Below are 17790 nucleotides of genomic sequence, written 5' to 3' on the forward strand. Positions count from 1 at the left end.
TTAAATATTGGACCCAATCGCCACAAGCCACACAATATTCACAAGATTTTCATACTAAAATGGCAAGAAATTAGGAGAAAATCAACTTCATTTTGTGTTGCTCGGACAAATTCCCAGCAACACACTCTCGCGGGATCTAGCACCAGTAAACGTAAGACGTTGTCGAGATTTGCCATCAGACAGATGCCGGCGCCCACCTAGGAGACAATTTGTGTACCAATTTGCCTCTATTGGCTACAATTGGGATGGTGGATCTTCATAAATGAACCATCTTAGTCTAAAAATATACTCTTGGCGTTCCATTTGGGCAGCTGCAGACCATAGAATGAAGCAATACGAAGGCAGCAGAACATCCAGATATGTTTTGTGAGTCGGTCGATTTCTTTCAGGTCTCCTTCCGTGGTCCACGACCAGTCGGCCACATACAGTTGCAAGTCCATTTATTCAAAGTGCATATTCACAGGTGCGTAGTCACTAGTGCAGGGGTCTTCAACGTGTTCAGGCCAAGGACCCCTTAGTTGAGAGAGAGAGAGATGAAGCAGGGACCCCCACAACCTGTTAATAGATGCCATATCATTTAATTGTTTGACAGCATAATTATCAGTGTATTTTGGATTCATGACCATTTGTGTTTTCAGATATTTGACCACTTTAACTGTCAATACTTAATAAAGTTGACTTTTCACTCTGTACTTGGTCTGCTCTTTTTCCCCTCTACACCAAACCGCTTTGCCAAACATAGCCTTTCTACAAGCTCACAACGCCTTGCACCGCAGGGCGTTGTGAGCTTGTAGATCTGCTATTTTTGGCTAAAGTTCTCAGAATATGGACACTAGGGTTCAAGTGGTTTATATAGGAAATGGAGAAAAAGGTTTCTACCACACAAAGATTTGGAGGACCCCCTATAGTAACTGAGGACCCCCTAGGGGTCCCGGACCCCCTGTTGAAGACCCTTGCACTAGAGAGTAGGATGTGGAATCTTTCTTTAGCTTGAGACCCAAATATTCTTTATTATATCTAACTAGAAGCTCGGCCGCCCTTCGGGCGGCCGAGCGTCTAGTCGGCGCCCTGGCCAACTCGGGAACAATGTAAATAGGGGATGAATGCCCCGCCCTTTAATGCAAACCCCATTATACCTATTGTCATAGGATCTGTTTTGACCATCTGTTTGCGTGTGTCCATTTATGCCCATATATGGGGATATCTATCTGTCCACGTCCATTTTATTTCCATATATGGAGATCTATGTAGGACCTGTATTGACCATCTGTTTGCGTGTGTCCTTTTATGCCCATATATGGGGATATCTATCTGTCCACGTCCATTTTATGTCCATATATGGAGATCTCTGTAGGACCTGTATTGACCATATGTTTGCCTGTGTCCATTTATGCTCATATATGGAGATATCTGTATCTGTCTGTCTGCATCCATTTCATGCCCATATATGGAGATCTCTGTATCTGTTTGCCTGTGTCCCTTTATGCCCATTATGGAGATCTCTGTATCTGTCTGTGCCTCCGACTGTGTTGCAGACACAGTGCTGGTTCCCCCTTTAATGCAAACCCCATAATACCTGTTGTCATAGGACCCGTTTTGACCATCTGTTCAATGTAAATAGGGGATGAATGCCCCGCCCTTTAATGCAAACCCCATTATACCTGTTGTCATAGGATCTGTTTTGACCATCTGTTTGCGTGTGTCCATTTATGCCCATATATGGGGATATCTATCTGTCCATTTATGCCCATATATGGAGATATCTGTCTGTTTACGTCCATGTTATGCCCATATATGGAGATCTCTGTCGGACCCGTTTTGACCATCTGTTTGCCTGTGTCCATTTATGCCCATATATGGAGTTATCTGTCTCTAAGCGTCCATTTTATGCCCATATATGGAGATCTCTGTATCTGTCTGTCTGCATCCATTTTATGCCCATATATGGATATCTCTATATCTGTTTGTCTGTGTCCCTTTATTCCCCATTATGGAGATCTCTGTATCTGTCTGTGCCTCCGACTATGTTGCAGACACAGTGCCGGTTCCCCCTTTAACTCATACCCTGCCAAGCCCGAGGAACCCGAGAATTTTGGGATGTCCCTCCCTGCCACGCCCGAGGAACCCGAGAATGGCCGCCATTTTGAAAAAAAAAATTTTTTTTTTTCATTTTTTTTTTTTTTTTTGGACCCCAAAAACGTTAGTAGGCATGATAGCGATCGCGAAATTGCTTGTTTAACCCCCATACAACCCCCATACAACTCAGGTAGCAGACCTCCAAGCTCACAACAGTGTAAAACATAGTGGCTGCTATCTCATGAATGCCTGAACGGATTTCCATTCGGATTCTTTTGTTTGAAAGCTGTGAGCAATGTGGACACACGTGGTGCATTATCTAGGCATGGGTGTGCATGATCCGTGCACTATGAATTACATGGAAGTCTATGGAGACAGTTTGGCAGGATTGGAGTACGAAGGTATTGTTAAATGGCAGCAAATGAGTTAATGCAAACCCCATTATACCTGTTGTCATAAGTGGACACAGGCCATATGTTTGCCTGTGTCCATTTAAGCCCATATATGAACATCAGAACACGTCTATATGCGTCCATTTTTTGTTGACTCATGTGGCGTACGTGATGTCAGAGCCTTTTATGAAGTGATGTCACAATGAGTCAGCGCTTGCGCCGATTTCCTCCGGAACAGCCTGATGTCAACAATCAACCCCGCATAAGGAGATTCCGAACGTTTCGCGCCGGTTCGGGAAAACCGCGCGTCGGGTCGGGTCGAGACCCGGCACTGCACTCCGTGCCGCGGCGGGGAACGCGTGTGCCGAATCTGAAGCCGGTGGGACGAACGGTTCTCGAGATACGCGGATTACAGACACACAGACAGACAGACACGCAGAGACTTCTCGCATTTATAGATAGATATTTGGAATTTCTTAGATTTTTCTTTTATTTATTCATGAAACTACATAAATAAATCATTGAATTTGTTTTGAATTCATGACAATTTTGCTTTTTTGGGAAATGTTTTGAAATAATGATTAAAAACAAAATGAAGGAAACAAAAAAATTAAGGGACCGTAAATAAAAGTTTGGGAAACACTGATTTAACGCATGTCTCCCTCTCCGTAGAAAAAGCTGTATGAAGACTACCTCCGCCAGAGTGTTGGTGACCACGACATGGGCTTGTAGACGGATGCTCAGCGTGCCCTGTGTACCACCGGACCAAATACATTGGAGCAGCACCATTATTCCACTGTTTCTCAATGTCTGCTCTTGGGTCTAAATGGACCATTACAGGTCTGTAACTCCTGAGAGCATACAATTGGAGCCTTTTTAATTTTTCTTTAATCTTTGGGACCCCAATCTACACTGTCAAATTATGTTAATTTAACTGTGAAAATGGTACTAAATGAACATTTTTTGACCCCATGTTGAGAACCGGACCGGTGCCATAGAACGTCATGTGTAATTATCGCTGATACTGTGTGAGGCTTTCTCTCATCTAATACATCATGTAGAGACTTTAATGAACATCTTCCCTTTTTTCATAAATGACAAATTAATGAACTAAACCTTGAAAATTAAGATGGTCTTGATTTGTTCTCGTGACACGAGCCGGTTATAGTTTAATTTTTTTCACATAGCGCTTATAGCTGTTCTTGTATGCCATTGGCAGGAATTTGGGCTTATACCACTTAAACATGTTTAAAGCAATGCAAACTATTTATATCGTCACTTGATCAAACATTTTATTGTTTTGTTAAGTGGCTGTAGCACTGGTTTACTTGAATGACCATGTAAACGTTTTTCTTTCTTTTTTTTAAAGACTTAAAGACCAGCATTTTATACTGAACTTTGTATTGAAGAGGACATAAGTTACAATTTTGCACAATTCCACATACCTTCATGCCATCGTGTATCTATGCGCCAGCCGGCTTGCTGTTGACATGGCATCAACCATCAAGCAAATCCCTTTTGACTCAAACTCAAACCTTTTGTACCTTTTTCCTACAATGTTACAGTTGTATTGTACTAACTAAATAAATAAATAAATAGAGTGTTCAATATTGAAAGGCTCGAATGACTTCTCTCGAGTAACAAATTGTAATCATCATGGTGTGTTTTTTGGATAGACTTATTTTGATTATAATGTTGACCTTAGAACTTTCAAACCTCATATGTCAAAACTTAGCAGATCTAGGAGCTCAAAACGCATTGCTTTTGCTTGCAGATCTGCTACTTTTGATACTTTTGCGTGATGCTGTATGATCAAGTAGGGGCGTTAATTTATGAAAAAAACGAAGTTAGAATATGGAGACGAGGTTTCTGCCCGACACAACGATATTAAAGAGCCATGTAACACTTTTATTATGCCGGTGCCAGACGATACCCAGTTATATTTAGCCGTTGTCCGTCAGCCGTCTCCATCTTGTGAACGTGATCTCAGGAACGCCTGGGGGGAATTTAAGCACTTATTGACATTTGACAGAAACGTTCCCTTGGACTTGACTGAGGATGTAACAAAAAAAAACAAGAATTAAATTCTCCCCTTCTGCCTTATTTATTTTGCTTAGTTTTTAACTAGTTGTCTCTTATTAAAGTTGTTTGTTTTGTTGTAAAGTGGTCAAGGTCACTGAGACTTTACAAAACATCTCTGCCATAACTGAAGAATTCATGTGCTAATTATCACCAACTTAATAGGTTTGTAAATGATGAAGTGGAAGATTTTGTTGGTAATATGGCACATTCTTCATCTGTCACCATTACGTCTAGCCATGGTCCAGAGTGTTAGCGAGTTCTAGAACTTCTGGGGACTCAGATTAGTGAGTTCTCTAACAATCTGCCAGGAACTTGCCTCAGATCATGGACAAGGAATTCCACTACCCTGTGAGGGCTCAGACCTTTGTAAACGAAAAACTAAACTACTTTGCTACTCACCTAAACAAAGGCAGTTGTGTGTGGTTGAAAGTCTATTCTCCTGGGTGGGAAGCTTCTCAGCACCTTCTCTGTAAAATACACTTTTGGGCACGTCATAGGTGACATCTTTCCCAAACTGCAGATCTACTAGATCTACTAGCTACTAGATCTTTTGTGTTGGCTATTTTTGCTATTTCTGTATTTCAGGGATAAAATGGGGCTTAAAGTGGTTAAACAGACGTGGAAGTAATTCTGGTTGGCAGAGGATATTACAACCATGATGCGGTATTCTATTTATTGGGAGAATCATCAGAACTGAGGAGTATTGACTTTATTCTAAAAAAGTGGTTCTCAACCAGTGGGTCAGGACCCCCAGATGATTAACTAAATGTGCAACATTGTTTTCTCACTCGCCACTAAATAAACCAACATCAAGTTGTATAGAGGGTATAGCACACTTCTAAAGTGACAATTTAAGGACTTTTTAATACCTCTAAAATGACAAATTATACATTGGACGAATTGTCAAATATTAGAGGCAGAAATTAGATCTGCTATTTTCACAATAGAACCGTGTTATAAGAAATGTAATGCCTCAACTCTTAGTGTTCGTCGGGGCGGAGGGGGTCCTCCCAGTTAAAATGAATGAATATTAAGGGGGTCGCAGCCTGAAAAGGTTGAGATCCACTGTGCTAAAACAGCGGTTCCCAGCCTTTTTGTTTCCGGATCAGAGGGGTAACATGAAGATCTCTAAAGCCTTTGTTCCCAACCCATCTGGCCCCTTCATATACTGTATATAAATAAATAAACACCACAATTTTATTTGGATACTTTTTACATACAGTGGTGCATTCTTTAACCCATTAAAACGGTTTAAGCTGTTGAGTTTTGCGTTGGCTTTACAAAAATCGCTATTGCTATTAGTTGATATTGCTACTAGTAATTTAATAAAGTGTGAGAACTACTGATTTAGAAGGCATTTGTAGAATCGGCCTCAGGTCTAAATGAATAATAAATAATGTTATATTATCAATAAATGTTAGTGTGTGTGTGCCAATTATTATCATCCTCACGCACAGGTTGGGTGGGAACCACTGTTCTAAATGATTCTATGTAGGCTTGTCATTGTATATGCTAAGTGTGCGCGTCTATGAATATTAATAGCATCAACCGTACAATCTAGTGGCTGGGGTCGAGACCCTTTACATAATGAGGTGGGTGGAGAGCTAGTAGCTTCCCGTAGAGAACAATGGTTGTTACTATAACCACCCACTACTGTTATGTCAAACCTTGTTACTGACCCAAATGAAATATGTATCAAATTTTCTACCCAGTAGATTGTTTTTATTTAAGATTTGGGTCATGGGCATCAAAAGGAGCTGCTTAGTGCATAAGGATTTCATGTTACTCTTGAATGTCATTCTAGAGCAGTGGTTCTCAACCTGTGGGTCGGGAGAGCTTGTAGATCAGCTATTTTCAATACTTCTTAAACACATGATTTCGAATGTATGGAATTTTTAGATTTTTGGTATTTATTTATGATTTCTTTTTTTTTAAACATTCTGAATTAGTGTTTAAGTCATGGTTAATACTTTTTTAAAATCTTTTTTAAATAATTAAAAACAAATACGGTATATTCTTTAATAAAGGGGATATTTACTACGACCCACAACCCACAAATGGGTCCTGACCCACTGTTTGGGAAACGGTGATCTAGAGAAAAATACAGCACACGCATATACAGTAGAGACAGACCCATTTCTCGCCTTTATTTGATGACATCTATATCGGCAATTATGCAGCCGACCACTCCTGAAATCAACTCAAAGGTTGCACTTTTGGTCAAGCCTCTACAAACAGAATCACATCCATTCTCAGACAAATTTCAGATTCTTTAATTACACAACTTTGTGAGGTCCAAAGATCTGCTATATGTGACACCATCGTACGGCTGAGGATTATATTAAGCATAAGTTAAGTCATTTCCCTGTCTTTTACAGACATGAACATGGTGCTAAACAATCAAGGAACAACCCAGATAAATTACCAGTGCTTGTATAGTGCATTTCACTTAAATGTTAAATTACAGTGCTCTCAAGTCTGGATCCACGTGCTCCACACGCTCTCTGAGGTATATTGGGGATTGATGAAAAATGCTTGAGAATCTCTCTAATCCAGTGGTTCTCAAACTGAATTCCAGGGACTCTCTGGGTTCCTTTAGGAGGTTCCCAAACGGGTCCAATTGGTTCCATTTGTATACTAGAATTAAGGGGACCTTGGAATATAAAGGTTTGAGAACCACTGCTCTAATCCTTCATTCATCGTTCCATTAGACAATAGCCCATTTTCCACTACGAGGTGGAACCAGAACATTCCAGAATCCAGAACATTAACCTATTTTTTGGTTCCGTTTTTTTCCCCATAGCGCACAGCCCAGCATCAGACAAGGTTCTGGGAACCTTTCTTAGGTCCTGCTCTTGATGTAGTACTACCTTCTGGGAACCTATGGGCAGGGCGAGCAGCGCTGCTGCTCTTTTTTTGGAACCTTCCCGTTTAGGTCTGGTTATATGGAAACGTAAGCAGAACTTGGTCCCGGAAAGTTCTGGTTTCGGCCCTGTAGTGGAGAAGGGGCTAAAGAGTGGGTTGCCCGCGGTTACCAGTGGGCCTGCCTCTCCTTGGCCACCGCCTCCAGGAAGTGGCTATGGCTGGCGTACAGTGGGAAGGAGGAGTCCACGTCCACCCAGCGCACCTTCCCTGCATCATCGCCAGCTTCCAATGGCAGGCCACTCACACTGTTGCCTGGGTAATCACAGGGACATCACAGCTCATCAGGTCCATAAAGGTCTCCATAAAAAGCTGAATTAAACACGTATCCATTCTAGCTACAGTACCTGTCTCATCATGGAAGTTGACGGCCACCGTTTCCATCCAAGCATTGTCGGTGTTCCTCGGGTCGTCCACGTAGCCCTGATACACCTGAATGACATGAAAGAGTGCACTTTTATACATGTATTTATTCCCATGAGAGTGGAAACACACCCAGCTGGGAATCAAACCCGGGATGTCTCAGTAATGTGGTTAGCGGTTAGTTGGCTGAGCCATCAAGGCACCCTGTTAATACATCACATTTTTCTAAAGGATGGTGACCCTCTGGTCGTTTGTTTATTCGAACAGTCTACATTCTGGCAAGTCCCGGAAAAGACGCGCTATGATTGGCCAGTGGTCACTTTGAGTGGCAGTGTGCCTTCCGCACTTCTGCCCTCCCGTTTTTACAGGTCGTATCTATGATACTGACGGATACTTTTGTACTTTTACTCAAGTTATGGAATTCCGGCATTTTAGCTTGTAAGGTTTTTCCACCTGATCCTCAGTAACTGACCTGAAACCCTGGTGAGCCGAAAAGCTTGGTGATGCGCATGTGGATGTCAGCCCTCTCTGATGCCGAGGCTTTCAAGGAGTTCAATGCTTCCTCAGAGAACTCCCGCTGCAGTGTGAGAGACACCAGCTCCCCTGGATCAACCATACCCTGTATATAAAAACAGTTAGAAATGACACAGCTGAATGATACCGACAGAAGACTGCAACATCCCGACGTACCCAACAATGACTATGGCTCTATTAAGCTATGTGCACCCGTCTTGAACTATTAAGATATATTTGTGGTTCAAAGACATACAGATAAATTATGTCAATGATGGTAAATAAAATAAAAGACTGCAAAGCCACAGACTATGAAAATATGACTTGAACAATGACAGTGATGGAGAGACAGCGGGTGCACATGCGTCTAGGGTCGGCATCGAACCCTGGGCCAGTATGTATGTGCTCTTACCAGGTGAGCCACTGGTGTGGCCCCTGACTTGAATATTGTTTAAATATTAATTGGCACCAACCCCTGGAATAGCCCATTCTCCACAATCTTTCCTCATGATGGCCACAAACTGCAGGACAGCTCGTTTGGACACTGGGTGAGAAATCTTTTTTCCTTCGGCATCTAATTTCCACCTAAAAGTACAGAGACAGATGGCTCACAATCATCTGAGACAACTAGGACCTGTGTACAACAGCAAACAATGTCCCACTAGTAGGGCAGGAGAGAGGCTCCACCAGCAACTGAACGACATTTTTTCGAAACCTGTTTTTTTTAGGACCCCTATGGTGTCTAGTTATGATTTCTTCTTGTTGCCGTGGTCCAATGGGGTTCATTTTTAATGATTTCTTGCACCTACTCATTCACTTACTATACTGGGGAAAAAAGACCCCCCAAAACAATAAAACAACTTTAACATTGCAAAAGAATAATTGATTATCGTGCCTCCTGATCTGTGATAACACACTGTCATAATCCTCCATTGAAAATCAATTTACAAAGCTGGACTAGGTGTGTGCCAATACCCAGGGCGATACCCCATGCAGATAGAAATGACATACAGTTCCTGTGCTTAGGAGTCAGGACAGTTGGTCAGGACACTATGATCTCTGAGGCCTGTACTTGCCCGTTGGACAAGTACAGGTCAAGTTTTACTTGCCCAAAGGTCATGCCCACTTGCCCGAAAAGTAAATCAAATTCATGTTAAATCCAATCGATAACTGCAGAGTGGCGACAGTCACTTTTAAAGTCTTTGTGTTTTCTTTTGTTTTCGTTAGAAAGGGCATATTATAAAGTATTAAGGCATATTGTATACATGTATGGCTTATTAGCCAGGGATCATTTTAATGGGATAATGGAGAAAAGTTAACCTGGTCACAATTGGATCTGCAGCGTGGTTGGGCCCCCAGCGTCCCAGCAAACCTCTCTCGGTCAAACCTGTGCGTCCCCGAGGATTTCTAGGTGGGAATGAGCATGACATATCAAAGTTATCAATAACTCAGTCAAGTTCATATTCATGAAGCACTTTTTTCCTAACAAAGTTTTCACCGTTTACAGACAGACAGAGCAAACAAAAGATTAAAGCCCAATTTTTACATTGTGACACAACAGTGTCAATCAATGAAATATAAAATACGTCTTTCAGTTTAGGTGAGGTGGGGTTAAATGTGGCTAAATAGTATGCACCCTCACATGTCTGTGGTGACTTACAGTGGCTTGCCCTGTTCCACCATGTAGTTGCCCTCAAAGCTCCCCCTGTCCACAGCACCATCCAGAGCGTTGAAACGTGGGGAAAAGGAACTGTGGGAAAGGAATATAATTAGTCAAAAGCAGAAGTGAATCATTCTCAGCGCAACTAATAACACATGCAAAGTATTATCTATACTGAATTGAATGATCATCTCTCACAATGTAAAAATGCAAAAAAAGTTCTGTCACAACACCCAAATCTCTAGTGCAAACACTGAGAAAATCTACTTGTTTCCCAAACAGTGGGTTGGGACACATCTTTGTGTCGCAGATCAATTTGTATAACCTGACTTTCGCCAGATGGTAGCAGCATTGCGTTGCATTGCTTTACCATCTGGGCTCGGTCCGGCAGAGTTGATAACACTCGTAAAGTCCCGGGCCGGACCAATCAGCGGCAGCTATGGGCGGGCTCTGAGCGGCTCTGAGCCAATAGAGTCTGATTGCAGACCACGGAAACCCAGGAGGCAGATTCTGGGTGCAACGTCATGCAGACAGGCCAATATGAGTGGTTGGAGTTGGCACTCCCAGACTGTGACAGAGAGACGGCCATATCCAATCACCTGCTATAGAATTTGAAAAAATGGCCCGCCCCTTACATCGGTTCTGCCAGAGCGAGCCCAGATGGTAAGCAATGCAACGCAATGCTGTCACCATCTGGCGAAAGTCAGGTTACAATTTGTATGAGTCGTGGGTAAATATCTCCTTTTTTTCTAATTTCAAAAGACTTTAAAACCTCTCTTTTTTTTAGGAAAAAAAAAACTACTTTTCACCAATTAAAAACAATTAACATTTTTCAAAAGTATTTCTAAAGCTATGTTTACTTCTAGGCTTCATAGTAGCTCTGTTTCCTGTCATGATGTGGGTGGGTCTGTTCAAGCCTTTGAAGAAGACACGATTGGTGCAACATGGAGTCAAACCTGTCAAACCTGCTTTCATAGGGGTGGCCATTTTTGGGTCTAAATTTCAATTAGACGCTTTATAGCAATGCTGGGTGACAAGTACCACGAGGATGTTCATAGATAAGCTCCAAAAACATAAATACTCAAAAAACATGATTTTGACCGGAGTGGATCTTTAAGATATGGATTGATATGAACAGCACTGACCGCTGAGTCAGAGATGACTTCTCAAATATCTACCAATCTATTCTCAGTGAAAGAAGAAGTACTCACATTTTGTACTCAAGTAAAAGTACCAATTCCACCATGTAGTAATGTAGAAATATCTGATACAAGTAAAGGTCTGGTATTCAGACGGAATGTCCCATTTCTACAAGCTCACAACACGCTGCTTTGCGTTGTGAGCTTGTAGATCGTCCATTTTAAAATAGCCGGAGTACGTACAGGGCTGAAGTAGTCGATATACAGAGTACGTTTTGTAACATTAATCAAAATCCAGAAAGTAACTGGTCGCTTGAGTTTTCAAATAATTGCAGTGGCATGAAAAGTACTATATTTTCCACTGAGATGTTGTGGAGCAAAAGTAAAGGGCCATTCACACTGAGCTATAACTATATCTATAAAAATATAGTTTCAAAATCCTTCTAAGTCAAGTGCATGGCAGTGTTCACACCAACTATATATTAAAAAAAAGTACAATGGTGAAATAAATAGTTGTAGTTATCTTTATAGTTATCTTGCCCAGTGGGAATGGCGCATTAAAGTATCGAAAATTGGAAATAGTCCAGTGAGGACAGTAGTACTTGAGTAAATGTGCTTGGTTACTTTCCACCACACAACAGGTAAATGCTAGGGGTGTAACGATATAGTAACTTATTTTTGCAATGATATATAGTCGAATCATTTTGCAATGCAAATAATTTATTGTATGGAAACTAAGTATTTGTGCCTTGTATTTAGCAATTTAAAGAGGGAAAATGAAAAAGAGGGGTCTAATTACCTTTCCATTCCAGCTACTCTTGGTCTATCAATAAATGTGTGTAATCTCTGTGTTCATATCAAGGTGGGTTTGTCCATATGTGTTGAACTTGAAATATAATGTCCATGTATTTGTTAGATAATCACAGTGTTTACTTCCATAATAATAGATTTTTGCACGTTTTACACAGATTTAATTTCTTTGCTAAATAGTTACTATATCGATTTTAAATCGTATCGTCAACCAGATATCGTGATGCGTATCGTTGAGTTAAAATGTATCGTTACACCCCTAGTAAATGCCAATCCCATTTCTTCTCACCCAATGTCCGGGTCAGCCCATGGTGGTCTCCCCGTCACTGAGGGGGAGGTATAGTTGACCGGGGTGTACTGGGGCCAGTCTGTGGTCCAGTCCACCTTGTCATCAGGCACTGGGAAGCGCTTGATCTTCGATCCAGGATACTGGGAGCATCTGGACTTAACGTGAGGCAGCGCTGCAGAGGGTGACATTGCCTGGCCACTGGTGGTGCAGAACTGATTATAGGCACTATAGGCTGTGATCAGTCGACTGGTCCCAAAGGAGGAGGATTCCGGTGAGCAGTGGATAAGTGGCCTGAGAAAATGAGAGAGAGAGAGAGAAAAGAGAGAGAGAGAGAGAAGAATGAAGTGGAACTGGAAACTGAGCTACACTTCCTAACCACCTGCCCACTGTACCAAGACATCAGAGACATATACTTCCCACACAGATCATAACCACCCAAGGAGAGTTTGAAAACATGACCAGTGATTAAAAATAAAAATAAATCCCATATGACATCTGCTGGGTGAAGTATAACAATGTGCAAACACAGCAACAAGATATGTGAGCTGATGTGATAGGAGAAGGATATCAAATGGAATACAACCACCTTAAAGACTGATCATCATCATGGTGTATACTTTCTGCACTGTCTGCATCGAGTAATCTCGATACATGAAAACTGTTTCACCACTGACAATTGTACATATTTCATTTTGATTGTATTATATTGATTGTATTGTACTGTGTACACGTCTGCTTTGGTAATGTAAACGTATGTTTTCTCATGCCAATAAAGCCCTTTGAATTGAATTGAATTGAATTAAATTGAATTGAATTGAGAGAGAGAGAGAGAGAGAGAGAGAGAGAGAGAGAGAGAGAGAGAGAGAGAGAGAGAGAGAGAGAGAGAGAGAGAGAGGAGAGAGAGAGAGAAGAATGGTAATTTGACACAACTGTTACAGATAGCTATTAGGAAATACTGGTTTTAAAATACAGGGAGAGTTCATCTCAGATGATTTGTGTGCTTAGCAACACACGCACGCACACACACACACACACACACACACACACACACACACAGAGAGAGAGAGAGACAGACAGACAGACAGACAGACAGACAGACAGACAGACAGACAGGCAGACTGTGTGTGTGTGTGTGTGTGTGTGTGTGAGAGAGAGAGAGAGATGGGGGGGTTCTGTGATTTAATTTTAGCGCAGTATCGTTACTGTACACTGTGTACATGCAGTATATTCATATCCTAGTTGTAATAATCGTGTATCATACCTGACTCCTGCTTTGCAGATGCAGTAAGGGAATCCTAGGAGAGTCAGTGCTAAACGGATCGGTGCGGTCCAAGTTCCTATCATCCCCGGTCTGATCACAACCCCAGTGATCAGTGATGATCACTTTCACTTAGCTATATCGATCACAACATGCAGCAGACAGAGCACACAACGTAACCAGGAAGTGCGCAGCCGCATGTTGCTGCGGTGACGTCAACACGGAAGGGTGTGTTCTCCACACGCACACACGCTTCAATCTGTGCGCAGTCGGTACTGATTGGTATTTTTATATAATTGCCATTTTTAATCAGTTATCGATAGAACATGGTACGAAATCGTTGGCCTCAAAATATATGTGATATCAATCTGTGTACCAGCTCGGCTAGAGAGCACCTTCGTGAAATAGCACAAATATAATTCAAATAGACATAAACACAAAAAGAATCACATTCAAACCAACTCTTTTTTAGTAGCATGCAACAGATTTCGACACGCCCACTCACGGCCACTGCATGTTTGTTTGTTTGTTTTTTGTCCTCATTTGCGCATGTTTTAGTATAATGGTGGGACTGCACGGGCGGTGCTCTGAGTTTCACCGCGACAGATTGTTGTGACACCGCCCAAACACAGCGTCCTGGAAGTCACAACGACGCACTCCCAGTGTTGCCAGATTTTTCGAGAGAAATAAGCAGCCTGGTCTACGACAAACAAAGCCCAATGAAAAGAGCCTTGAGATTATAGATCTGCAATTAAAAATATATAAAAAATGTTTTTATTTTTTATTTTTTAAACATTTAAAACACCTTAAATATTTAATTCATCATTCTAAAATACTATAAGCTCGGCCGCCCTTCGGGTGACCGCATATCGGGTCGGGTCGAGGCCGGGCATTGGCGCTGCGGCGGGGAACGCGTGTGCCGAATTTGAAGCTGGTGGGAAGAACGGTTCTCGAGATATGCAGGGCACATACTCACAGAGAGGGGTACATACTCACAGAGATTTCTCGAATTTAATGTAAGATATCACACAGGCTTATAGAGACCTAAGTAAGAGCGGCAACCATAGCTGTGGTGAGCGGCACCGTTTCGCACAGCGACACCGCTGCTACATGGATGGCAGCGGTCTGGATTTTTTTTTCCATAATGAGGCTGGGCTGGGGGTATGGAAGCATATGCTTTCCATAGGCATAACATAGGGGTCCCTAGCACAAAATGTTTTCAGATGGGGATAAGCGAAACAATTACGAGAACCTCTGGTTTAAGTGACATGACATAAAGCCCAAATAAGTAACTACACTTAAGAAACATGTCCAATAAACTGCAGCCCCCACAACAACCAATATTTAGTAACTCTACAGAAAAACAAGCCCAAACTTGCTTATAATAAACGGACATGGCAACCCTGCGCACTCCTATTACCGTAATTTGGCACGCGCATCTGAGGCCAGATCATGGGCCAAATCCGCGCTCTCGCGCCTAGAATAAGATTTCAAGGATGGGTTCAGTCAGTGACGACACAAACAATCAAATGTTTCCTGTTAGTTTGTTTGATTGATTGATTAATTGAATACTTTACAGTTTGCAGAAATAGTAGCCTACAGTGGTACGATCACACTAAAAGGATAACACAAAAAGCCCTTGTGGTCCTGTAATAGCCAAAGACAATATAGTCTATACAAGACATCATCAACACTATTGTAGCTATACACAGCTAGCTATTGTTGGTTAGTTTGTTTGTTTGTTTGTTTGTTTGATTGATTGATTGATTGATTGATTGATTGATTGGTTGGTTGATTGATTGATCGAATACTTTATTGAAGAAAAAAGCACAGTTCAATAAGGTCTGCTAAGAGGATTTAAACTAAAAAAAAGCACAATGCCTTGTTTCCATTGGGGTCCTTATAGCATACTCAATTCATTTTTCTGGTGTTAAGCTTAGTCTACAAATGCTCTTTTATGACAGTTTTTAACGAGTATAAGAAGGAATCACACTTTTTATATGTCTGTTAGTGCATTCCACATAAACAAATTGGTGGCATAGCAGTCAAATGAATTTAACCCCCATCTTTGATTTAACCCCATGTTTGTGCTGAACGAGATCAGTCCACCAGAGCATGGTTATGCGAGTTCTAGGTTTGAGGCCAAACTTAACCATTTGTTCTGAGAGGTCTGAAGCTTAGTTTTAATGCCTTAATTGTTGTCAGCTAGTTCACCATGTCCATGAGGTAGGCCTACCAGTCCGTAGGCCTATTCGCCTATATGCAGGGACGGGCTGGCCATTGGGAAAAGCGAGACAACTCCCGAAAGGCCGGTCCATTCCCGGCCTGACCATTAAAAAAAAATGGCTGGCCCACAAAGTAAATCTAACTCATGGAATACCAGAAAACTCACATTGGCCCCACTGGCTTGTATATCATCTGAATTCTGGCCCACTATTCCCTAGCTTCCTTGATTGATTGATTGATTGATTGATTGAAGAATTTATTAGAAGTTTGCAATAGAAAAAAGTACAGTTTCATGACAGTACAAATCACTGGTACAAGGTCAACTAAAAGGAGATCCTAGAAAGCCGAGGCTTATTTCCACAGGAACCACACTTTGAGTATCTCATATAACATTGAAAGACAGACGGATAGAACATAGTACTTTATCTAGGATAATATCAGTTTCAAAAGCATAACATCAAAAACAAAAAAGAGAAAGGGGGGGGGGGGAGCATGGGGGCTTAGTCTATTTACAAGTCACGGGTAGCAGCTGTCTGAAGGTGACTTTTCATACCAATTTTGAAGGAGGCTAGGGATTTGCTCTCCTTTAGGGCTTGTGGAAGGGCGTTCCACATGTTGATGGTGTAGCAGGAGAACGAGTTAGAGCCTTGTTTAGTGTTAAATCTACGTTGATGATGATTAGTGGAGCTGCCTCTGGTGTTGTGATTGTGAACATCCTTGACCTTTAAGAAGTAGTTTGTCAGGTACATGGGAATCTTGGAGGTGTAGTGTATCTTGTACACCAGGCCCATTGCAAGATGCTGTACTCTGTCAGCTACTTTGAGCCATCCCACGCTTTCGTGGTGATGATCGGTAAGGTGGGTCTGAGGAGGGAGACCAAGCACAACCCTAATTAGTTTGTTTTGGGCTGTTTGGAGCTTTAACTTTAAGGCAGCTGGGGCGTCGCGATACCAGACAAGGACTCCGTATAATGAGGGGCCCAATAAGAGCACCTCCTAGTGTCTTTCGGGATTTAATATTGATCAGCGGGGCAACCCTTTGCAAGAAGCGAATTCGTTGGTTGACTTTATTGATTACCTTGGTGGTCATTTTTTCACTGGATAGGTTAGCCTCCAGGATGCAACCCAGGTAGCAGATGTAGTTTTTTCTTTCTATCACAGTGTCACCTACTTGTGAACTTGACTCCTGGATGGTCTACATACAACATCATTGGACTCTCTTTATACAAGAAAAACAATGAGACCTAAAATCACAGTAACCGTTCATCGGTTAGTATTTGGGGCCTCGCGGTGCGCGCAATGAGGGCCTCTCCAACTCCTTTTCTCGGGCTGAATCAGGGGCCCAGTATGGCCCTGCCTATATGCATAGTTTTTGATTGAACCTACTTTATTAATAGCAAATATCAATTTGGGGGCCAATTGGTGCGAAAACGTTTGAGAACGACTGATTTTGATTGATTGAATAGAGGTTTGCATAGGAATAGTAGCCTAGGCCTATTCATGGGTTGCATTTGTAGTCCTAAACCGGCCATATTGAGGACCAACACAGGTGTTCAATTTGTCTGATTGGCATAGATCCAATGTTCTACATCAATCAAAACACCTGCGTTGGTCCTCAAAATGGCTGGTGTAGGACTACAATGCAACCCATGAATAGTTCAGATAAGGTCTAGTAAAAGGATAAAAGACCACAAGAAAGCGCAATGGCTTAATTTGCATTGGGGTCCTTTACTCCTTTTGTCCTCAAATCAAGAAACATTTTTTTGCAGAACCGGCCTCAACAGGGAAATGATTTTTTAGAAAATAATTGGCCTTGTGTCAGTTGTGTACGTGTTATGTGTGCGTTTTTACTTCCACCAGGCGACGCTTAGGTGTGACGTCACTTACGCATCCTTGGCGTCGTCGTCGTGATTCTTCTCAGCAAGCAAATCCATTTACCCTGCTCTGCTGCTGTAGTAGTAGAGAGCAAGAGCACAGGGCCCTGACCAAGCAAACAGGCTTGTTTTCTGTCCAAAGCTTTCAACAAAGCTTCCATCCGACCAGCTCTTAAACATTCAAACA

The 17790-nt window shown here is 41.9% G+C and overlaps 2 protein-coding genes across 5 annotated transcripts in view; one reads left to right on the top strand and one right to left on the bottom strand.

Annotated features, from left to right (window-relative positions):
- Positions 1 to 4001, top strand: part of LOC308284310 (uncharacterized protein) — a 17405-nt gene extending 13404 nt beyond the window's left edge. The window contains exon 12 of the mRNA XM_080724887.1: positions 3141 to 4001. Coding sequence (XP_080581013.1) covers positions 3141 to 3200 — 60 coding nt within the window. The 3' untranslated portion in view covers positions 3201 to 4001. The remainder of the gene's footprint in view (positions 1 to 3140) is intronic.
- Positions 344 to 17737, bottom strand: LOC308284313 (ADP-ribose pyrophosphatase, mitochondrial-like). 4 transcript variants are annotated; one of them, XM_080724891.1, is made up of 9 exons: positions 17617 to 17737; positions 12247 to 12537; positions 10009 to 10098; positions 9669 to 9755; positions 8822 to 8933; positions 8308 to 8454; positions 7820 to 7904; positions 7586 to 7727; positions 344 to 513 (listed from the first exon to the last, which is right to left on the bottom strand). In XM_080724891.1, the coding sequence occupies exons 1-9, from the start codon at positions 17661 to 17663 to the stop codon at positions 441 to 443; spliced, it is 1074 nt and encodes a 357-aa protein (XP_080581017.1). In that variant the 5' UTR covers positions 17664 to 17737; the 3' UTR covers positions 344 to 440. The 4 variants fall into 4 exon arrangements, with proteins under 4 accessions (XP_080581017.1, XP_080581019.1, XP_080581016.1 ...); XM_080724893.1 differs by lacking the exon at positions 17617 to 17737 and adding an exon at positions 12833 to 12850 and having other exon boundaries at positions 348 to 513; XM_080724890.1 differs by lacking the exon at positions 17617 to 17737 and adding an exon at positions 13508 to 13671 and having other exon boundaries at positions 349 to 513.
- Between the last annotated feature and the right edge of the window lie 53 nt (positions 17738 to 17790).

The sequence above is a fragment of the Nannobrachium achirus genome (assembly GCF_963921795.1).
Source record: "Nannobrachium achirus genome assembly, chromosome: 4".
In the NCBI taxonomy this organism is placed as follows: Eukaryota; Metazoa; Chordata; class Actinopteri; order Myctophiformes; family Myctophidae; genus Nannobrachium; species Nannobrachium achirus.

Coding starts and splice junctions, on each gene's coding strand:
- LOC308284313 (XM_080724890.1), bottom strand. CDS start 13,590: ATGATAGGAACTTGGACCGCACCGATCCGTTTAGCACTGACTCTCCTA. Junction 12,538..13,507: donor ATCTGCAAAGCAGGAGTCAG/GTATGATACACG, acceptor TCATTTTCTCAG/GCCACTTATCCACTGCTCAC. Junction 514..7,585: donor AAGGAGAGGCAGGCCCACTG/GTAACCGCGGGC, acceptor CTCTCAACTAAG/GGGTCCTTGGCCTGAACACG.